This window comes from Telmatherina bonti (assembly GCF_933228915.1).
Source record: "Telmatherina bonti genome assembly, chromosome: 9".
NCBI lineage: Eukaryota > Metazoa > Chordata > Actinopteri > Atheriniformes > Telmatherinidae > Telmatherina > Telmatherina bonti.
In genome coordinates, this window is record NC_136627.1 from 24,721,373 (window position 1) to 24,745,757 (window position 24,385).

At 40.9% G+C, this 24,385-nt stretch overlaps 2 protein-coding genes across 4 annotated transcripts in view; one reads left to right on the top strand and one right to left on the bottom strand.

Moving 5' to 3' along the window:
- Positions 1-3,801: 3,801 nt before the first annotated feature.
- Positions 3,802-4,968, bottom strand: LOC306760179 (alpha-(1,3)-fucosyltransferase 4-like; the record flags this gene model as incomplete). Its single annotated transcript, XM_079245972.1, has 1 exon — positions 3,802-4,968. One exon carries the CDS (start codon positions 4,966-4,968, stop codon positions 3,802-3,804), a length of 1,167 nt encoding a protein of 388 aa, XP_079102098.1.
- Positions 4,969-11,794: 6,826 nt separating this feature from the next.
- The window catches only part of cux1b (cut-like homeobox 1b), a 63,119-nt gene continuing 50,528 nt past the window's right edge, over positions 11,795-24,385 (top strand). For all 3 annotated transcript variants that reach the window (XM_079246369.1, XM_079246367.1, XM_079246368.1), the window contains exon 1: positions 11,795-11,882. In XM_079246369.1, the coding sequence (XP_079102495.1) occupies positions 11,820-11,882 (63 nt within the window). In that variant the 5' untranslated portion in view covers positions 11,795-11,819. The remainder of the gene's footprint in view (positions 11,883-24,385) is intronic.

A 24,385-nucleotide genomic window follows, 5' to 3' on the forward strand; every position in this document is an offset into this window, starting at 1 on the left:
TCTCCTCTTGTTTTTCCTGTCTACTGAACAGAGACGTGTTGATATGAGGCCCGCTTGCATGGCCACAAGGGAACAACTCTCTGGTGCTTTTGATCAGCTGCAAGATCAGACATGTCCACCGCTCCCCCACGTACACTCAAGTGACTGATCATGCAGCACAGTGCAGACACAGACAACCAAAAATGCACACCCACACATGTTCTCTCTGTTAATCATACAAGCATAGGCGCAACGCAGAGGGCCTGTGGTCCATGTGTTGGTTCTTCTCACAGCGGGGAGGCTTGTTTTCTGGACACAAGGGAGCGGGAACGAGATGGTGTGTGTGATTTCCCCTTTCTTGCCCTTTTTTGCTTTTGACAGTAAGATGGATGATTGCAATCACAGGAGCCATCAGTGAGACAGAGTGGAGGTCTATGGGGCAGTGAGACACAGCCATGGGAAACCAGCCATCAGATTAATGTGCCACGCTGCCATGGGAACAATGTGCTGTTTATTTGTCTGGGGGTTTTGTTGTTTCATATGCATTTTCTTCTCTCTTTCCTCCTTCTGTGCAGGCTTTTGATGTACAGAACATAAAGGCCTCCTCATAAAATATGTTCCGTCTTTGTGAAAGGGACAGAGAAGGAGAGTGTTTACATTTCACAACATGGTGAGCCTACTGTAAGTCAATATGTCCTTTCAAACCAGTACAAATACATCAGATTTCATAGTGATTATACTGGTCTCTTTGATCTCTTGGGAGAAAGAGAGACAGACTTTTCACTCCACAGTTAACGGATGTTTTTAAGAGAAACATCTGTTGCTGTACAAATGAGATTACCGCGTCTCCAGCCAGGGGCCATGTAGGTTATGAATGGCACCGTTTCTGACGAGGACGACTGGCAAAGAGCTGAGAAGGATCTTTGTAAAAAGCTTTATCTGGTAGTTACAGAGTTTAAAACCAAATGATATGGCCTTATATTCTGGGTATTCATCAACGGTCACTTTGAACTCACTCAAATGTGTGGTGACTGTATCACTGAATCACTATCTCATATTGATACATGCAATATTTCACCTTGTTGCCAAGCAACTACTCACCTCATGGTTCGTAAACTTGTCAGCCTGTGACATGAGGTAATATTTCATCCTGCAGGGGAGCAACAAGCAAGAAGAATTATTTTCTCCAGCTCTTTGAATTAACTGTAATCAGTATTTCACTGACCAAGATTTCCATGATCTACGTCTTTCTGCGCAACAATTTATCTTTTAGCTATGAATTACTTTAAGTTTTCTGTGTGATGAATCCCTCTGAAAGCATTACGCTCCACCCTCCCTGTCCTCCCTCCATCTTCTTCTGGGTCAAAGACCTTGAAGGCATTGGGAATCACTTGCTCAGGGTGGGCTCCTGATAAAACAAGGTAAAACTGCAACTTCAAAGTGCTAGCTTACACAGACCTGCATAGTGCACTATGTATCTTGATGCTTAATGCAAAATTATGACTATATTGTACACATCATATGACAGTTAAGTAAATGTCTCATTTAATGCTATGAGTCCTTTAATCCATCAAAGCATACCATTGCAAAATGTGGAAACATCAACTTCGAGCTCAAAACTAAAAGGAGCGAATAAATGAACAAGTGTCTGTTGATTGAGATTTAAAGCTATCAGTTTTATATCACAGTAAAAAGTAAAATTACAGTATTTGATCTGCAATTATTAATCTACGAGACAGCTGTAAACAGTGTTGTGAATATGCCTTTCACATACAAAAATATAGAATCAAATTCAAGGAAACTTACATGATATGTATGTATTGCTACTCTACAGAGTTTTTTGTATATAGTATGAGTACAAAACCCTTTCGGGAAACAAATTAGTTCCTCAAGTGGCTCTCATGAATATAATCTCTGTTCTAGTCCACATGTGAGAAAGCTTACAAAAGAAGACAGCACATTGGCAGGTTGCAGTAATGCAGCTCTTTACAGCAAGAGGAGCACAGTTTACGTCTCCAAATCTCTCAGAACCTTTGGATTTGCCGTTGCCAACAACAATGGAGCTTTCTTCTATCTGACATTGTTAATGCTTATAAAACTTAACAGACATGACCATCTGCTGATAGAAATTGTTCAGTGTGGTTTTCACAGTCACACCAGTTTACATGAGTACCAGTATCACTAAGCAGAAACATTTCCAAAGCTGGAGACGTTTGTGAGTTTTGCTCCTAGAAAATAATCTTGTCAGTCATGAGTAAATTAAAATGCTTATTATACTTAACTTGCAGCTGATTTCCACTTAGAATTGCAGTATAAGCTTATATACTCCTAAACCAAACATTGTGTCCTTGTCTGGATTGATTATGCTGTTGCTAAGCAGCAAAATATTTGCAAGGGAGTAAATGCATAAGCATTGCAGGTATGCTAGTCAGCCTGTAACTGTTGTCTGAATCTTCCTTTCAAATGAGAACAGAAAAAACACTAAGGAAAGCCCTTTGCTGATGCTAACTATAAAGCAATGTGAGCCTGCATGGTAAAGATAAATCTGTTCACACCTTCAAGTGGAGTTTGCCATCTGGAGGATTAAAAAAATAAGAAAATTCTGGTTATGCGAGTGCAGCATATTATTGGACTTTGAAGGTATAAAAAAAACAATAGCGTGACTTATAATTGAACTCATAGGACTGGGATTTGGATCAGGATGAGGAGTCGAACTGTTCCGGCCATATGAAACCATTTTTGTTAATAGACATCAGTGGTTTCAGCAGCTGTTGGGGAATTAGCTTATTATGAGTGTCCTGGGTGCAAAAAATGTCTCATTTGACAGCATAATGTGTTAATTCTGTGTCAGGGCTCTTATCACAAAGGTGTAAAATGTAAATGATCCAAATAACAGCTTTTTTAAAACTAGTATCAAATGACTCGCGAGGCACACGTGCTCGCCAATTTCCTCCCTTTTTGCTTGTGCATTGCTATACCCTGCCTTGTGCCTCTGCAATACACAGCAATTATAAAGAGCAAAGTAAAACAAAAGGCTGAAGTTCAAATCTTTTGCGGTACAAAGTCACAGACCATCATAAAGTTCAGGTTTATGGCATAACAGCAGATGTAAAATAATTTATTTAGACCAGGAACAGTGTTGCAATGAAACTGTTCATAATACAAACATGTGACTTCAAGCCACTACTTCCTTGATATTCCTCATAAGTGTTTAATGGGTTTAATCTCTACAATTTCACCTTCAGGTAAAACGTAAGAGGATCTGAAACCTGCATTAGATAACCAGTATTAGACAAGTTGATTCCTTTCTCAAGCTGATCCTCATGTAGGCTATGCATGTGTGAACATATGGGGAAACAAGTTTTGAAACACATTCAAAACGAGACTGAAACTGTAAACATCTGGTACAAAACTGGCTCTTGTTGGCAACGTGGGTTAAACAGATTAAAACAAATTCGAAGACATGCAAAATATAGATTCATTTGAAAATAAGGTCACAGTCTTACTTTTATCTTATATAACATCAGCAGTAAGATCTCAATAAGAGCAGATTCAGTTAGACAAAAAAATCATTGTCATTTTATGGGTAGCTTAAAACCACATGAAAATAAAAATGTCACGTTGTCTCACAAAGACAAATAGATTTAATAATTAGTAAACTCTGAAAGCAGCAGGTGGACAGTGAGCCTGTTTCTCCTTCATAAAGTTGTGCTTGGTTCCTCAGCTTTGTATTCACTTCTTAAAAAAAAAAAAAAAAAAAAAAAAAAAAAAAAAAAAACAAGAATAAAGAAAGAAGAGAAAATAAAACTATGCTGACAGTTTTCACGAGTTAAACCACTGCGTCAGCTCATTCACCACATCAGTCTTTCCCCTGGCTTTCCTCACCGCCCTGCAGGCAGTACAGTAGTGTTCGTCCCAGAAAAGAGGCTGACGTAGGCTGTAGCCCCCCCTCCACTCCAGGTGCCGCTTCAACTTGGCTGGATCTCGTCTCACCATCACTAGGTATCTCGCCAACTCCTGCACCGTAGCGAAGTCGTCTACATGGATGAATGCCTCGGGGGGCAGGAAGCGCTCATAGTTCCGCCTGGACGGACCCAGAACCACCGGTACAGCACCGGCCATCACGGCGTTCCACAGCTTTTCCGTCACATAGTCGGTGTGCAGTGAGTTCTCCAGCGCCAAGTAGAAAATGTACCCCTCGATCAGCTGTACCACGCTGCCGCTGCCCTTTGGCAACGGATGGCCCGCGCTCCCGAACACATCGATACGGATGTACCGGCGGAGCTCGTAGTAAAGAGCCACGCGCACGTGGCTGTCTGACCAGTTGCTGATGACCCAGGCGACGAAGCGGTACCGGTGGCGGTCTGAGTGGGACTTTATGGAGAGCGGTTTTGCCAAATGGGTAGGGAGACCCCTGGCTTCGCGCGCACGGGGAACCAGATATCCATAAGGCAAGAAAATGTCAGAGTCTGTCCGGTAACTCAATGTGAGATTGAATACCCCTTCGAAACGCCACAGCTTTGGTGTGTGGGAGGGAGACTCGTAGTTCATCCATATCCACTTTTGCGCGTGTGGTCGCGGCTCAGGTGGAAGGTCAACGGAGCCGCTGGCGATCTCCCTGTGGTGAATGACCACGGCATCAGCCTCGAAGTACGCGTTTAAATCATCGGTGATCGTGCAACCACCGATCTGATACGCCTCCTGGCAGTCGGGAAGTTGGCGATACAGACCAAAGGGATGCGTCCATATCAAAAGCGTTACCTGGGTTTCCTCCACAGAGAGAGACGGTTCAGGTGTATAATGACTGGGCCTGTAGAAGACGCAGAGTCCCAGGAGTAGCACAAAGCCTACAGCTGCCAGGCGCGCGGAGGGAGAGATCCGTTTGAGAAGACGCACGCAGCATTTCCTCCGCGGGGATAAACTCAACAAACTGGTTGCAGGAGAGGTGACTGTAGAGCCAGCTGGTTTCCACTGAGCACAATCTCCCATCGACGCCCCTCGCCCTTAAAATCCCCCCCAACCTCTGCTGGTAGCAGCTTGTTTATTGTCCACAAAGTGACACTTTGTTCTGAGAAATCAGAAGACAGAAACGATCCTGGTCCCATATAGTCAACTGGCACACCCAAATTACCTGCTTTGTAAATCCTTCAGGTGTGGCAGGTCAGGTGCAGTAAAAGGCTGTCAGCACTACGTGGTTAGAATACAATCAGCAAGTATCTGACACCAGTAGGATTTTGTTGCATTGTTTCTTGTCTCATATGTCCCGCTTCGTTGTTTTGGGTCATTTTCATGGTCATGATAAAGTGAAAAACATTTCCCTCAGAGGAGTACATTCAAAAACATTTGGACGTGGCAGCGTCGCTCGGGGTTCCAGTTACAGCTGAAAGAGGCTTTTGTGAGGCCTGTTGACTATTGGAGGGGCCTTCCGGTTACTTTCGGGTTGGGTAAACACCTTGATCCAAGGCGCGGTATCCTGCTGATGGAATTAGCAAACTTTTTCCTCATAAGCAAAGAGCCAGCTTTTTCCATTCAGCTTGGGCAGCAGAGTTTAGCTCAACTGGATATAAATAATTACAAGTTTTATACCTATAGCTTATAAACTCTCATTTATTTATAATAAGAGGAAAAAAATGCATCTGACTTAATGGGCTTTAAGTGGAGAGTTTTGTACGTGTCAATAACCCACATGAGGAGTCCATCAACCTTGGATCTGTAATGTAGCTACTCGTATCTTCCACCACTAGGTGTCTCCCTACACAAATACAAAGCCCGTGCAATCTTTTCAACGTAGTTACACCAGGATTTTTCTCAAAACACTCATGTTTAATTTAGCAAATGAATAAACATCCCAACTGAAAATTAGGCATGCAGCAGCAAGACTTTGAAAAGGTTTGTCTTGAATGTTTTATTTATTAGATATGACCCAGCATTGCAACACCCTCAAACCAGAAATGTTAATAAATGACTCACAGTTTTAATTTGATGATCTAACCTAAAAAAATGCAAGGATGAAGCAAAAAACAAAACAAAACAAAACAAAAACATTGTCTTTCCGTTGGTGGCAAAATACTCTGCATGTAAAAGGATCATCTCTTCAGGTTGTTGTCACCATGTGAAGGTGTTCGGATCAAACCTCATGAAAAAATGATGAGGTGGTAGGGTTGGGAATCCAGCACTGTGTTGTGCCTGAGCTCTGGTGGGCAGGAAAAACATGCCGTAGCTGGGACAACATTATTCCTCCCCATAGACGCAGAGTATGTCATGAAAACTGACTGTGTGTGGAAAAAAAAGGGAGACAAGGAGGAGTGGGAGGAGATGAAGTAAGAAGCATGTGTGTCTCCACTGGGTCCTCCTCCTTCCTGTTACATTCATTCACTTTTCTTCACCATGCAGCCTCTGTTCATGTGTGCATGTGTGTGTGACTAGTTATCCCCATAAGAGATTTTGCATTCTTTCTGCATTATTTATCCTTCCTTTCATCTGAACAGTGCTATTTTAGGGCGATCATTGAATGTCCTGCCTACGGTTATCATGTGATGGGAGGCAACACAGCAGTCTTATATGACATGTCAGCATGGTGAGGCTTAACATTATAAACATGTATGGCTGTCTACAGAAAAAAGCAAGGGTCCATGAAAACATAAAAATGCATACAGTATAAGAATTAGTTTAATTAATCCAGCTCAGTTTCATTCATTTGGATCCTTTCTTTGCAGCACAAAAGCACACGACTGCTGCTGGAAACCAGCCATAATTAAAGCTGAATTGTTTGGTGATACGGTGGCATTTTGCACTGCTCAAATTATAGTAATGAAGCTTGACATTTATGCTTGTTTCATTTTTTTTCCCTTTTCACCTTTGCTCGATAAAAAGGCCAACTTTTTTGTTCATTCATTTCTTGTTTAAGGGATCAGTTTTGTCTTTCTTTTATATCAAAGATCACTGGAACTGATCACATGCGGATGAATATGAAGTTCTCATTGAAAACAAGATAACATGAATCATCAATTTTTTTCTTTGTATATAACCCCTGAAAGTATAAGACGACTAACCTTACTAACAGTTTGAACATTTTCCAGACATGTGTTTACTGCTGTCATCACTATTTTCCTTAAACTTATCCCACTGTGTCTGTATGTGTTCTTGTGTGAATACCAGCACAGACAGAAGCATTCAGTTGTTGATAGGACCTCCAGATTATCACTCATCTTCCGTATTGATTTTCTCTTGCTTTCCTTTTTGCACTCCCAGGGGAAAGCATGTCTCAATTGGTCCCGGCTGGTGAAGGAAAGCCTGAGCAATAAAAAAAAAAAAAAAAAAAAAACAGAAGATGAGGGAGAGAGAAAAGATATAAAATGAAAGGGTAAATGTAGAATAAAATGAGGAGGAAAAAAAGGAAGAAGAAGCAGGAGAAGCCTGCAACTGAGCTGATCACTGAGGCCCTAGCTGACCCTTGACCTTGATCATGACCTGAGAGGTTACCCTGGAGGTCAGAGGTTGTGTGAAAGTGCCACTGCGGCGATTCACTCCACTGCTGGGTGATGATGATCTTATGCAGCCTCCCCAGCCTGTCTGACATGATCAGTGTTGCACTCTGCCTGCGGCTCCCAAGGGCCTCACATCCGTCTCTAACCCGGCCACACAAGGACCGCTAAAAGCACCTTACAGGCAGAGTCAATGAGCAGGAGGCAAAGGGACCAAACAGAGAAAAGTGGGAAAGCTAAAGGACAGAAAGGCTGTTTCATTTCATACCCTGTAGCTCTGGCACGGTAGCAGATCTACTTGTATAATAGCAATGACACAAAGAATGTGTGTTTATTTTGCTATATTTAAACTTTAACCAAATGCACAAGAGCTGATGAGGCTTTTTAAATCTCTAGGCACCAACATGTTCCGACTGCTGTCCTTGTCACAAACAATTTATGCTGTTTTTGCTTTTCCTCCTCTAATTTTACTGTAGTATGCAATAAAAAAAATCCCTCTCAAATCATTCATGGCAAATGTGTATGAATCTGTGTAGCAGGAACAGTTATTTGCAGACAGATTGGCAACTCTGTTATTGTTCTAACTTACACTGTGCACTGCGAACCCCCTGCCGCTTCAAAGACTTGCAGATCTTCAAGAAGCTCCAGTCAAGTTCTCATGGAGACGATGTGCTAAAATGCACAGTTGAAATGTTGCTGTTTATAGATGTAAGGCTTTCCCTGCACAGTTTGAATGGGGTAGATATATCTTCATTATTTTGCAACAGATCACGCAATATAATGAGAGTGTAAAGGACTTTATGTTAAGGAGATTTTCTCTAAGTCAAAGTTAACTTCATTTACAGACAGTAGACAAAAACACACATAAGTTTATTAATCTCCTTTAAGAACAAACACTTTTAAATAAAAGTACACATAAAAGCACAATATATAATAACTTACATACTGCTGTCTTTAAAATGTGTAATGAGCGTTGTTCGATCCTTGTCACTTTTAGAGACTTAATTATCCAATGTCAGGTACATATTCCAGCTTTGCAGTGGTATTTTTAGTGTCATGTTGGCAAGGCATAACATGTGTAACTAATGTACACATTCCAATTCACTAGACATTGTATTAAATATTTAACTGTTTCTAAAATAAATACTCAACAGTATTAAAAAGTCATCAACTTCAAGACCTCTCCCAAATGCCAACACTGACGGGAACTTGTTGAATTATTTTCCTGTTTTTCTAGTTACAGTAATGTTGGTGGCATAACATGTATCAGGTTTCCTTTAGGGTGTCTTCTTTGTGTGATGGCAGGAGATAACTATACAAATACAGCATAATGGACACATTGCAGAGCAACTAAGCTCGTACGGATTATCTCAGACCCGTATTTCTGGTTTGGCTTAATGATAGGTAGCATCACCAGTCAGAGGCCAAGCTAGGGTAACACTGATTAACAAAGGGAAAGAAATGAGAGGATTAAACACAGGATACATCAGCTCATAAGCAGCATTTTCTCTGAAAAGTAAAGTAAAAGCACTCATTGTGTGGATCAGTTGCAGACTGGGTTGTAAAAGAATTCCCACAAGTAATGTGAATCATACTGCCGTTATTAATGATAAAATCCAAACATATGCATCTATTTCTTGTATTCAGTGTCTGTAATTTAATGTATTTAATTCAACACATGTGATTGCGTGTGATGAGATGACTGCAGTCAGCCTTAAAGATGTTGTATAATGGTTATAAATGAAGTTTGAAATAAGGCAAAGCTATTTCAGCAGCATATCAGTTTAGAACTGAGCACCATTTATACTCTAGGATGGGACACAAACAGCTTGAAATCAAATCAAGTAATGGCCTGAAAGTCGAGGTAATTCAGCACATAAGAATGCCCACCTTTGTATCCATACAAATGCAGCAAAAGAGGTGTTATTATCTATGGCAAATTCTCATGTTATTTTTAGTGAATGCAATTAAAGTGCAATGACTGTGAAAAAATTAAAATGATTGGTGGGAGATAAATAAAGCTATGAAATATTTTTGGTAAATGCTCCAAGCATTGACAAGAAAAAAAAAGAGAGGGAGAGAGAAAAAAAAAAAAGTCTTCTAAAGTGTGAATATGGGTGTGGATTTTCCACACACCCTGCAACACACTCCACAAGTTTAAATTTGGGAAGCCACAAAGTGCTAAAAATGAAAACAATGTGTACTGCAGATGTGTCACCCTGATAAACCTGAGCAGCTCGGCTGGGGTTTGGTGTGCAGAGCGGTTTAAGGGTGAACCTTTTTTTTTTCCATGGGGAATGAAGCAGTACAGTTTGACAGAGGAATTTAGGGCACACCATACATACAGTGTAATTAGATTCTTTGCATATTCCTATGAGGCACGTCCACACACACTGAGAGGGTCAGAGGACATGGTCAGCAGGAGTGATGCCTCAGGAGCAGCCAGTTCAGTGCACTGCTCAAGGTCACTTCAACAACAGATATGTATGCACACTGACACTATGACCACTGGGCTGCCTGCTGCAGTCTCCACTCGGCTGGATTAGCAAACACAACAAGCTTATTTTCTAAACTGATATGATTAATGTCTGTGTTTGAAAAGAATGAAAATATCAGGCTTGACGTATAAAAATAAATGACTCCGCATAGAAAAAATGATGGGCTTGAAATTACCTTGAGCTGAATTTAACTCCATTCCATCTTCAACAAATCACAACCAAGTTTAGTTTGGATCATCTATTAACAACAATAAATGAAAATGAAAACATGTAAGTCCTTAAATTACAAGGACTGTTTATTTTTCTGTCACTGATCATTCGTTCATTCATTCATTCATTCATTCATTCATTATCCTAACCGTTTAGTCTGATAAGGGGTCGCAGAGGGGCTGGGGCCTATCCCAGTCTTTTGGGCGAAAGGCAGGGTACACCTTGGACAGGTCGCCAGTCCATCCTAGGCCCTATCACTGATCAGTTCTCAGCAAAACTTCAAGTTGCATAATATGTTAATTAGTTACATTCAAGTTTAATTAATTTATATTTTGTTAAAAACCTGCAATAATAATGGAGGATTGTTTGAAATTGGTGGAAAAAGCAGAAGCTGTTTATTTATTTTTTTAATCTGACCGTAAGAATGGAAATGAAAAAATGTTATGGATCTGAATTATTGGAACAGAGTATGTTTTCAAAATATTGGCACTGAATGAGATGGAAAGCAGCCAGACAAGAAGATGACTGCGCAGAAACTTTAAAAGTGACACCAAATAATAATAAATGCAAAGCAATTGACAAACCAATACAAAATATCAATTGCTAAAAACTTGCCATAAACATAAAGAAATTGGTTCCTTTTGTCTTAGTGTTTACACAGACATATAAAACTAAACTAAAATGTTGAAACAACTACAAAAATTAAAGTATAGCAATTATAACAAATAGGAGAAAAGTGGCCAAATTAATTTATAAAACCAACATTTTTAGCAAATGAACATTTGACAAAAAAAGGCCAATCTGCGAGCCAAGGCTGAGGTAATAAGGAGATTCAACTTGCAAATTTAACAAGCAAAAACACTAAACAGAGTTGAGATTCCTAAGGAGACAACCATGTAAAACCACCAAAATGAGCCAAAACAGGTGTTACACACACAAGTGGATGAAAAGTAAATAAAATGTTCCCATAAATTTAGCAAAGAGACATACTGAGATAAAACATAAATTGATAAGAAAGGTCTGAGAAAGCAATTAAAAACTAGAAAAATACAGGTAGATTAGTTTTAAAATTAACATTTGAAAGAAGAAAAATCTGCAAGTTCGTATCTGGTTTGTGTTTACTTTTGTTTTAGTGTCTTTACAACTAATCTTTAAGAATAAAAATAAAACAAACAAAAACAAACAAACAAACAACAAAAAAACAAAACAAAACAAAACAAAACACGTGTATGTCCAGGGGGGCCCGTTGTTTTTCATGCCGTCCATACTAATACTTACCCCTCCTGGCATTATTTTTGTATGATCTTTGCTCTTTGTAATATATAATCAAACAAATCACAAATTAAACGTGGACTTCTCAGTCACTCACTACAGTGTCTTTCAGAGTAATAAAAATAGGAGCAATGTAGTAGCTGATCAGTTGTTTACCTGTAATATCTAAATGTTGATAAAATGCTATTTAAGCAATTATAATGGCGTTATTAAGGTGACACATCTGTAACGTGACTCCGCTCCACACGCCTGGCGTCGTGGTGGCGGGCGTTGTGTACGATCCGGTCCGGGTGTTCCGGACGCCCGGTCCTCTCCACTGAACTCCAACCCCCGCGCTCTCTATCAGCATCTCATTCCTGTCTCAATATGTCTCAAGATGGCGGCCAATGCAGGATCGATGTTTCAATATTGGAAGCGCTTTGACTTACAACAACTACAGGTCAGTTCAACCTCTCTTTAAATCTTCTACCTCTGGTCGCTTCGCTTGTCTCGTCTCTCTCGGAGGCTGCGCTTTGTGTTTTTTCGGCGGCCGCCTCGGAGGTGTTTCGGAAGAGAATTCAAGACCTCTTCCTCACATTGATGAAAGTGGCTCTCTCGCTGATCAGAAATTGATCCTCTTTGTTCAATTCAACATCGATCGGACACTGCAACTGGGCAAGCCAGGGCGACGCCGCGGGGATGCACCGAAATAAAAGCAAAACGGCAGCGCTTTGGCGAAAAGCTTTCGGCTGGTTATCTTTATTGCGTGTTGTTGAACTTTTACTGGAGCGAGTAGCCGTAGTTAGCCCGACGCTTTAGCCGCTTTAAGGTTGGATAATTTGGGGGAAAAAAATAAGTGCGACTCATTATACGGTGGCGCTGTGGTGACACCAACCATTGAGACGGGCAGCACAGGCACACAACAGCTTTTTGCTTGTGTTTTTATCTGCTTTTTACTGTCACAATGGTAAGTTTAGTTTAACCCGAACGGACACATTAGCAGCCTTCTCGGCTAGCGGTTTGACACAGTTTATGAGGAACTAGTCTCCGTGATTATTCCTGATCAACTCGGCCGGTTTTTTCTTTTTTTTTTTTTTTTTGGTCGGCTTCCCCGTTGACGGTATTCACTGTGAGGGTTTTTATAGAGACATTGCCACGTCTGTGGAAGTGGACAGGACGGGGCAGTGTTTGTTGACGGGACATAATTAAAACCACGAATGTTAGAAATGTGATAGATCATGACCTTGTGATTATAATGAACTCCAGAAATGCCCAACTCTCACGCGCGCTACTAATCTCTGCGTGCACAGTGGAGATCCACGGCGTTGGAAAGGATATGAGGAAAATATTGGGCCTGTTCAGTGTGTGAATATGTTAGTGTCTTTGACCTATCACAAGACATGCAGACAATGGTACTGTTGTGTTTTCTCGTGGCATTTAACATGCATTGCTGAATTTCAAATCACAATTTTTAAATATTAGTAGCCCAGTTGCTGTCGTCATTAACATAAGATTGCATTATGTAGGCTAGCCAAATTGTCCATACATAATTTTGTGAATTACACAGGCTTGGGATTTAAACTTTTATTTAGGTCATGATGCCCCTATGACTGGGTAGACAAAAGGACAGTGAACAAGTCTTCCCAGCGGGCTTTGTGTTGCACTTACGCCACATCATCAAGGCTTCACTTCTTCTATTTATTTGATCCTGTTTGGTCCTCCTACTCGTGCCCCCTTGTTCATGCATTATGTAAAAAAAAAAAAAAATTGAGACTGCTTTCTCTTGTCTTTCCTCACTATCTATCACCCACCCCCTTCCTGCCCCCCTCCCTCCATCTTTCTCCCTCCCTCTCCTCCCCCTCCCTTCCTTTTTATATATATTTTTTTCTCTTCTCTCTGGCCCTTCACCCTGCTTTCACCTATTTTGCCCCGTTTGAACTGGTGTGTATGTGTGTGAATTTGTCTGAGATCAGTTTTTTTTTCTCCCTGTATATTGACTGCCAGCACGGACAGTGAAGGCACCGCCAGCAGCCAGGACATGAAAAATGCATCGCATAAGTTTGTGATAAGGCCCTGGGTAATTATGGCAAAGGCCCCTATCACAAGCGATTAGTCAGGACAGTGAATCTGAGCGTGTGCAAAAAGGCTGGCGGTTGGCAGGCCTGTCTGCAGGATAGGAATCAGCCTGAGCTGGTGTGCATGTTTGAGTGTGTGTGTATGTGTGGACGCGCAGAACTGCTCAGAACATTCACTGTCTATTATTGATGACATCTTATTTACTCTCCCTCCCACTGAGATGCTCCGAGAGGAAAGCCTTCAGAGAAGAATCTTTTTTTTTTTCTTATCCATTTTTTGAGGATAATGTGGGGTTGGCATGATATGATCAGAGCCTACATGGCCTTGTCAGCTACTTGCCTGCTCATTTGCTTCTCCTGTGATTGTATGGACAGTGTGAACTATACACTTACAGTCTGTTTTGTTTGTGTCAGGGGCATCAGCAAAGAAATGTTTTTTGTTTCTTTTTGTAGATGAAAACTCAACTCCACCTCAGCGTCTGTAGCTTTAAGCCATCTATTCCTCAGACTCCAAATGCTGATGTTCATTAAAATCCTATTTGATCAGTATGTCCCATTCCTTGTGTGAGAAACTAGCTGGTGGTTGTTAGAGGACAGAGAGTGCTTTGAAACGGCACAGCGAGCTGTTAAGTTGTCTGTGCCCCCCCACCCCACCACCACTACAAACACAAATGGGTGCAACAGTGATGCTTTTAGCAAGGTCTTGCACACTTGCAAAGTGGATCAGTGATTCAGAGATGATGGCAGGGTGACAGTGAATTACAGATGGAGGAGGTTTTAACGTCTGTAATCCCTGTCCGTCCATTACAGAGTTGAGTTTCTTTAGAGGGGATCATCACTCTTCTCTCCTGTTTTTTCTTTTTTTTCCTTTTTTTTCCTTTGACGTAGTCAAGCAGTTTGCTAGAACATTGCGTTTCTGCTTGAGAGCGACGAAAGATGGTACTTCATTACAGGCCTTAATAAGATATGAGTGAATAGCTGCGCCTTAACCTATAACTTGTATTTTCTGTGTAAGCTTACAAAATTAAGAACAGACCACTTAGTTCCCGTACTATTCCCAATTTAAGACTAATAGCCTACATCTCACCTCATAATATTTCCTGGAAAAACGCACCCTAGAGCCACTTAGAAAAATAGTTCACTATGTTAGCAGACTGCTAAATAGTGACTTGGATGAAAACTGATCTAGACCCCTTTCTTATTCACTACCTCCTAATGGGTAAATTTAGGAAAAGGGTTTTGTAAACTGATCCCAGAGCTGTGGTCAGTGGCAACCTGAGTGGTATAAATCTCTCAACGACTGGCTCGCTGTTGTCTGCAGGAGTTTTAGTGTTAATTTATGAGCTGGTTGTCTGAACTCACTGGTGGGATATTTTTACCCCTCTGTTGCTGCACAGGCTGGGGGAGCACAGAGGAAGGGGCATCACGTCATGCTTTTACTGTAGCCAACCGCTTCTCTGCCCAGTGACAAAACCTGGCATTGGGACTGAGGTTTCACTGTGTGGTGGTGAGCGACTAAGCATGAGTCAGAGAGGGACGAGTGCATGTCAGGTCTCTGGTCTGTCCTCAGTCTGCTTCAGTCAGGTCTTTGCCATCTTACTTTCTGAAAGCTTTTAGTTGAAATATATGAAGGCATGTTCTTTACTACTAAAGGAATTGTGATGCTCTCGGAAAGCAAAAAAAAAAAAAAAAAAAAAGTTGTTTCACCTTATCAGTGGATAATTCTTAGCAGAGGCCCATACTCGCCAGCCTCTCAGCAATTTGCCTGTGTCTTCATTCTTCTGATTTGAGAAGTTATCTCTTCTAGATTCTGGGTATATTTGACCTAACAAGAGTAAATGTATTGTACTGTGTGACAGTCGTAATTTACGTTCTGAAATACTTTGGCATGATGAAAGAAATTCAAATCTCTGTCATTTAATGTTTGAACAAAAGATAGAAACACTTTAAAGGGTCTAAACATGGAGATATTTAAACAGATGAAGCCAACAGATTTTGGGGAAAAAAATGTGATAAACTGTGATTAAGGTTTTTTTTTCCTCCGTGTTTTTTAAATTATAGACAAGGAAACATTTAAATATATGACGATTTGTAATTTGAGTACAGTTTGCTTGGCTTAATGGGGTACTGAAACTTTTTGTTTGTTTGTTTTTACATATAGCTTTAAATCCCTGCCCCAGACAAAATAATTGGATATGTATACATTTATGCCATTACAGGAATTCTCAAAATAGAAAAAGGCTTTTTGGGGTTTGACAGCCAATATAAAATAGACTGTTTTTTATGTCTTGGCAGCCACTGCATCAATAAAATCTACAGTAAAACATCTGTTATTACTCTTTAAAGACTTGTCTGTGTACTTTACTTTTTTTTAACCAGCTGGGATCAGTAACTTGCACTAGTACTACCACCTTCCAAAAAAAAAAAACTTTGTTGCAGCTCTTTAGTTATCATACTTAGAAGGAGGAAAAAAAAAACTTCCCAACCAGCAAGAATGAAAGAGAACAGAGGGGGCAGTTTCCAGAAGCCTATTTTGAAGTGTCAGGCATTATTTACAGACCCACTGGAGTCTCTCACCTACAGCATCATAGAGTTTCACCGTATCTCATGACAGAAGCATCCATTATTGTGCTGCTCTGTATTCTAGCAGACAAAGCAAAGGCCTCTCTTGTTTGTAGATTTTCTTCAGGATATTCTCCCTCTTGTGATTTAGAAAATGATGCCCACTTTATTTAAATATATATATTCGATTTAACTCCATTTTATGTATATAGTGCCACTTCACAGTAATGTCATGTCAGAGCTTTTTACAGAAACATCAGTTTGAGCCAGCTCATAATAAATAGCCTAGTTAAGGAAAACCATCAGATTACATTGACTCTGGACTTCAATCCAATCCCCCATCCTGAGTATGCACAGGGTGACAGTGGAAAGCAAAAACTTTGGTCACACTTGTCTATTGGATTTAATTTTATCTTAAATGCTATTGCTTGTTAAGCCCAAAGTCGCAGTTGACAAACTATATCATACCTTTAGGGGGAATAATGTCTGTAGTTGTCCATAAATCACTGACTAAGTAATACTGGGCACAGAGTGCAGTGCATACGGAGTGGGTGTAGATCCGTATGTAGTCCAACAGTACAGTCCCGCACTGTTTTGGTACTTCTGTTGATTTTATTTACCTACTACATATCTTAAGTTATCTCTGTTACTATTGCGTTATTGTATATAGTATAGGAGTATTCATTTAACTGCCAGTATTTTTTCTTGGCGTAGCATGAATCATTGTGCTATTTCAGTTTTGTGCAGGTCAATTAAAGATTTTTAACGTTGGAGTGTTAAAGACTTGAAGCAACTGTGTGCCCATGGCAGAAAAAAGGATATATAAAAATTAAACGTAAATAAACATAGTTAGCATGATGCTATTGATTTAGACGTTACCCTAGAATTTCACAATTAATTATAGTTAATAAGATGCTGAATTGATTTGATTTTCAGTAAATGTGTCTGTTGTTTGGTGTATTTTCTGTCTTTCACAATAAATTTACACTCCATATACATTACATCAAGATTGGAGGGAAATGTAGAAACCTAAGAGTTTTGTGGTGAAAGTAACTGAATAATGACAACTTTGGTGAGAACAGACTTAAAGCAGCCAAGGAAATCTGAGCTTTTAGAAACCGTTTGATTGGTTGTTAAGGTGCCCATTTCTGATGACCCAGCAAATGGAGCCTGGATTGAATTTGCAGCATTTTGAAGAGCTGAAACATCACGTTAACATGGAAATATAAACAGAGGCAGTGAACCAGAAAAAAAATAGACTAATTTCCACAAGGTTCCACAATGTGATCATTTAGACCAACTGCAAATTGTCACACACCAGAGACTGCATTTTTGACAGATCTGCCTGAGTGCACATCTACATTTGAAGCTATTGCCGTGCTTAATTTTGTTTCCTGAATGTCTCCCTCTGCATAAACCTGTTGAAATTTTTTGCTGTGGTCTTTTGTATCTGCTGAAGCTAAGCCTATTGCTGAGCCTCTTGTCCCAACTAATTTTAGTGTTGTTTATCTCACTGTTATCGAGGTGTCTAGGCTAAAAAGGGTCTCAGCGACCATATGTGGAGACGTTATCCCATGTTAACCCATGACTCTAGTATCAGTGTCCTATTAGATCATTGACCATAGGTATTGAATTCTAATAGGCCTATTGGTGTGTCCTAATGGTCCAAGTATTGAATTATGATATTGGCAAGAGCTGATGGCCTTTGGATTGAATTATGATATTGGTGTGCTGCAGCCTAATGGTTCTTGGTATTGAATTATGATATTGGTGCACTTTTGATGGTGTAGGGATTGAATTATGATATGGCTGGCTATCTGCTAATAGCTCACTCTGTGTAATTTTCAATGTCAATCATGGCTTCTGTTGCTGGATCCATAGTTAGCCTAAAGGCTTAATCATTCAGTCACAACAGAACAAAACAGCCTTCATTCCTTTAGCCTAAGATCTTGTTTCATTTTTTTAGTTTTACAGAATCCCCTCTCTGTCATAACAGGGTTATATCAGTTATAGATGCTCGTGAGTTAAGCGAGTTTGTCATTTCCATACAAACACATTATAGCACTTTTTTGTTATAAGAAATCTAATGTGTAAGTAATGGAGCTGTAATGGATCTGAATCTAAGCTATGTTAATTTCTGTAAGTGTCCAAACATTTGCAATGTTTATGTTGAGCTCGTTCCCATTCTGGTAGTTTAAAGCAGCCAGAGCTTTGATGGTCCTGCTGCCCTCTCCCAGAGTACATGGACGGCCTGCTTCTGTGTCAGCCCTCTAAAAATAACACAGACTGCTGGCTTGGCTCAGCTAAAAAAACTACCACTGATTATGATGATTCAACTACCCTGTATTCACAGGTGTGTGTGTGTGTGTGTGTGTGTTTAATGGGGGTGGGTTACGTTTTACAGATTGTTCTGTGCATTGTGTATGTTCTTTACTGGTTTGCTTTATGTCAGAGGTTGGGAAAACTTTGCTGCAGTGAAGTAAATGTGAGTACTGTAAACTTAGAGAAACTGCACTGGCAGCTTTTGTGTGTTTCCAGTTGTTGAGGTGGAAAGATTTTAAGGAAATTTCTTTGCAAGTACGTGAACATAATGGTATTGCATATCAGATTAATTTAAATGGTTGTAACCTACCTCTATATTAGACAGGAATTGTCTGCTGCCTCATTGAAATTTCTTTAGGGCTCATCCATGACTGTGTTCTTTGAAACATGGGAAATTCTGTACAATCAATATCCAATAGCTATTAAATGTATTGAACGTCATCAGACGGCACCTTAACCTCCTCCTAACCTTTGGCCTGAGCAGCTGTCAGACTGAAGCCATGGTTCAGAGGTGCTGTGACCCTGACAACCTCAGTGTGACCTGGGCTGTCTGACTTGCCTAACCTTTAGAGTTAACAGATGATGACTTTACCATCTGGCTTGCATTTAACTGGTTTAGCCTCCTTGAACTTGAACTTATTTGGACATTGAAGGTGAGAAAGAAAACTGCAGGGAGGGAGGAAGCTATTTTACAGTATGACCAGGCTGTTTAGTCACACTAGTGTGTCAGTCTTATTTTGAAAGACACCTGACCAGATATATTCAGAAATTTAAAGCTGAAGGTTTGACTTTTTTGTTCATAATTTGTGAGCTCCATCTTGAGTTTTAGGGTGAGATGTCACTGTAAACCCTGGTTAAGTCTCTTAATTGTATGTTTATAGCTAAGCTGTGTAGCCTGTTGCCTCATTTCTAAAAGTGAGAGTTGTCCTCTTGAGGAAGGGGGAAGGGACTATGTGTTTAGTAGACACAGGCTCATCCGCTGACTGCTGTCTGACCCTGAGTTCAGCTGTATGGTTATTAATAGGCCCAGAGGCCTCAACTTCCAGGGGGCCCTCTGATCAGCTCCAGATGTGGAATGAGAGAGGACAAATCTATGTTTGCCTATCCATGTTTCACATGAAGCAGAAAGTGGGGCGATAGGCATTTGGCGAGACTGATAAAGAGTAAGGGAGGGAGGAAGGGAGGGGACAGGAGACCTTTCCACAGCAGGAGTGTGTTTTGTGAGTCTTTGTTTTCGTGTGTGTGTTTTTTCGTTTATTACACTCTCTGCCCTCAGACCAAAAGACCATAAAAGCGTATGGTATCACCATGGCGACCATAATAACTACCTATAAAACAGCGTGTAAACTGTGAAATAAGACAAACAGACCAGAACAGCCTTGACTGGCTGGCTGAATGGCTGCCTTCCGCCATAAAACTATTTGAGAGCCAGACTGAAGGAATGCCTCGGAGGCTGCTGTGGCTGTCACGACACATGAAAGGATTAGGCTCTGTGTTTTATCTCCTCTTTATCTGATGGTAATGGATAAGCTGAGTGTAGCCTATCATCTGATGCTTGGGCTGGGGGTTTGATGTTTTAGTAGGGTGACGGTTTGTTGAGTTGACCGCTTTGGTCTATTGATTGCTGTTTGATGGTTTTGATATGTAGGCTGTGTGGAACAGGTCAAGTCTTTTATGCAGTGAAGGCTCCAAATAGCTTTTAGCTGTCCTTCACTCCCTCCATTACTCTAGTGGTTCGTTTGATGTTCGGATCAATCAATAGCAAGAGTCTGAGCTCTTACACATGCTCCTCTACTTCCTACTGAGCTCAATTCCTCTTCCTTCATTGTGCAGGCTTTATATCACATTCTCTCAACACAGAATAAATGATATAATTACAACTCATTACTAGCCTAATGCAAGCTAATTATTCTGTCATTATGGCAAGGATTAGCTATGCTTATTCTCTCCTTCTCACTGTGTTTTTCTGCTTTTTCCACTGAAAAGTCATGCAAGCGGAGCAAAAAGCTCTTGTTCATAAAGGCTGAGTAAGACTAAGCCCCAGGACATGTTCTGTTGACGTTGATTGTATAGACTTTGGGTGTCAAACTCAGTCAAAAGCCAAGGCCACATTAGAAAGTAGTGACAGCACAGGGTACATTAACGAGTCCAGACACAAAGATATGTCTAACTTGATAAGGCATTTTGATATATGCTTTTAATTTATCACAGAAATCAACATGCTGTTTTTATAGGCCATGGCATAGCTCATGCTGATGTGTCATCAGGCGTCTAGAAAATGACTGGATACAACAGATAGACAAGGCTAAATTAGAATGTGGAAAAAAAGACTTCATGCAGAGTAGGGATTTAATGTAGCAGAGCCACATGAGAGTGATGCGCACCTTTCTCACTGTACTCTAAATGTGCCAACAGCGTGAAGCAGCTAATCGTCCTTATATGGAAGTCTAAGTGAATTACAACAAATGAAATAGGCTAACGAATTGAGAACAGCGCAACTTTGAACACTGCTCCATTGTCAAGGGTCACAGACTTAGTAGGTTTAAAAATAGATTGCAAATGAGTGTAGGAAGGTGTGGATGTCTGCAGTGTTGCGTCGCTGGCCTGCACCTGTGACTCTGTCATTATCCACTGATGGATGCTTGTATGTATGTTTGAGTTTAAAAAAAAATGTAAAAAAAAGAGGGGAAAAAAAGCATCTTGCTTGTATATGTGCTATAGGTCTTGGAGAGCCCCTCTCTTCCTCTAGACATGATTAATCCCTATCGCCCCTCTCCATGATAGCAGTTTCCATTTTTTAGTCTGTATCTGTGCACTCATCCCCTCCCCAATCTCCTCTCACTGGCACAGAATGGCTTCCTGGCAGAATGGAGGCATTAATTCAGGGATGAGAGGTGTGATACTCTCTCCTTTCTGTGTCTCTCTGGTTCGCTCTCCTTCTCTCTATCAGGGTTGTGTTTGTAATGCCTGGCCTTTATCGTAGCCGAAACAGCTCACTACCCTCTGATCCTATCTCAGATCTCAATATCCTAGCCGTTCCACCCTGTAAACGCAGGGATGAAAAATCTTGCCCTTTCACCAATGCATTACACCCTAGCATATCGCCATACCCCTCTCCTCCCGTTGTACTCACCACACCACTCACCCTTTGTGACACAGGCCTCCAGCTAAATTCGAACTCTACAAAATGAGACCAAGTGAGCTGCACTTCCTCAATGCCAGAAACCATCTTAGTCTCATAGTTGTATTTAGGCTCAGTACAGGCCTCCGAATCCCCTTGTCAGACAATAGGTCAAGCAAAATAATGACTAGCTCTCAGTAAGCTTCAAGAGAGTTAAGGCTTGGATGTTGGGGAGATAAAACAACAACCATTCTCTCGGCAGAGAAACATGGATCAATACAAACGAAGCTGCGGTGTGGAAAAGCAGTTTTTGATCCAGGCTTGCGTCAGCATCACTGAGGTGAATCTTGACAGCTTCTGTGCTGTTTGTAGATATGGATCTGTGTTAAAAAAAAAGGAGCAAAATGCTCAGGGAGCACAGGCATCTTGTTAGACTGGAGAGTGTTAGGCTGACCCCCACCCCCAACCGCTCTGCACATAGCACACATGAAAAAAGCGTTCAGCCCCCAGTTGTCACTGCAAAAACTATTGTTATCTTGGAGTAAAGAAAACTTTGTGGCTTTCACTCCACTGAGGGAGAGGAAAAGTAAAAGCGGAGATTCAGGAAGATATGACTTGCGTCTTCAAACCCTGTGTGGTTTGTGGAAACAGCATTTGCTGGCACATTTAAGGTTCTGCAACCTGCTCTGTCAAAGGTAGGAAGGTAGACAGGCAGCCAGGATTGCAGTCTCTTATCTGTGCTGCTCTTGTGCTGTGTTTTGAGGGGGCGTGCCTGTGATCTGTGATCATGTACCGTGTCGTTGTAGCAAGCGTGGCTGTCGCTCCTGACTGAGCTGCCACCCCACGACTCCACCCCCACACAGTAAGCTTGGCATACAGAACAGTCAGCCTCATAGGAGTTGGAACGGTGTGCAGGGAGATGGAAGGGAAGGGGGGAGGTTTGAAAGGTAGACCTCGTAGATTTCAGATAAGACATCTTTCCAGACGCCTTTACTGTTTACTATCATAACCACATAACAGCCTCAGACATGTCGGAGATAAAAGGAAAGATTAGTAACTGCACAGGCAGGACAAAAAAACTTCATCTCAAACATCAGTGTCAGGATGGCAAGTACAAAGGCTGTAAAAATGTTTCTTACGTTGTAATGAACATGGGAAAGCTAATATTTTCTTTTTAAAATATTGTTCCCCTCTGTAGATTAACCTCGATAGTGTTAAAGTAACAAAAAAGAATTCACAATTTTCTATGCCTGGCTTGAATTCAAAGGTAGTACTCCATTAGACTAATGTGTAAAACATGTAGTGAATCTAGAGCAGTGGATGTACATGGTGTTTGGATTAAGGGCGTAGTGGCAGACTATTTGGCATGTGTGACTGTGGACTAAGTGTAAACAAAGTCTTTCTAGCTTTCACACTCTTAATTATTACACAGAGAATGAGACCTGGAGCCAATGCTTGTATTCTCTACTCTGTATGCACTCCTGGTCACCGTGGTAATACAGACGGCAGCTGCTGATTGACTTCATACTGTGTACATAACAATAACTTTGTTGTCATTCCACCAGCCTATCTTTCTCGGCATCGTCGGAGCGTGAGGGTATAAGGAATTCCACAAAGTTTTGATACCTCAATTAAAGTGCGTCTGTCTCCTGTTATCTCATTTAGTCTGTAGTCAGTATGATTGGCATAATCAGACATGCCTGATTGGGGCCTCCCATTTAATTAATCAGTCTCACTGTATCATCACCTGTGGCTCATTAGAGTAATTAGAGCGAATTAGTCAGATAGAAGGCCTCTCTCTGCCTGCAGAAGAGTGGAAGGAATTTCATTAAGCGGGCTGATCACGCAAACATACACCTAGGGTCTGATGGCCAGTGGTAATAGGATTTGTTTACCCGTGACTGTTATTGGTGATGAGTCTTATTTTCACACTGGTAGGATGGAGAGATACTCATTTCCATCTGGCCTAATCTTCCTTCCTAGTTGTAAACATGGCCCATCATGCCAAATTTCGCCAGGCGAGCATGTTAGCTGATTTCCTCTTCTGAAACAGAGTTAAAAAGAATGTGGAAAGACTGGGCTCCCAAAGTTACTGCAGCGGCCTGTCTGTGCATTCATGTGAGAGCACACGCGTGTAGAGCAGTGTGCAAGAGGCTTCTTGGCCAAGTCGGTGTTGAAGTCTCTCTAGGGAGTGTTGGCAATCTGTTCCAATCGTCTTTACAGCTGACCAGACGACCAAATGAACCAGGACAGGGACTGCTGCTGTGGGCCAGTCCAGCCAAGCCAAGCAGGGCTGTTACAGCAATCACACAGACATTACAGCCCACTTAATGCCTCCCTGCACACACATATTCCATCTTCTGCTAAACTAGACGGAGCAGTCCTTACCAGGCATAGCTAGAGTTTAAAAATAATGCTGAAGTCAATGTGAGTGGTTAAATAAATTAAAACCCCTGTAAATTAAACGGGTTTGAAAAATATCTGTCAGGTCAAGGAGAGTCAGAGGGAGTATACCACTAAGACAGAAACTCAAGGCCCAAACACAGTGGAGATGAGAATTTTATGTGTTCCACTGAAGTATCACTACAAATAACACAAGGATTTACATTTGACAAGGAAAAAGATTTTATTTTCAGCATTGCTTTATTTTTTTTTCATGTAAAATATTGATTCCCTCAAATTACATTTGTTTTTTGTAGCTTATTGTCAGCTTAATTTGCAAAGTTTATTAAACTTGCATGATGTTTGTCATTGAAGTCAAACATATTAGAAGGGAAATCCCAGAGGTATGCCAGGCGGCCTGAACCCCTGTGGAGCTGCCTTGTATGACTGCAACAATATTTTCCCATAAAAAATAAAAGCTTTTAAACTTAATCAATTCTT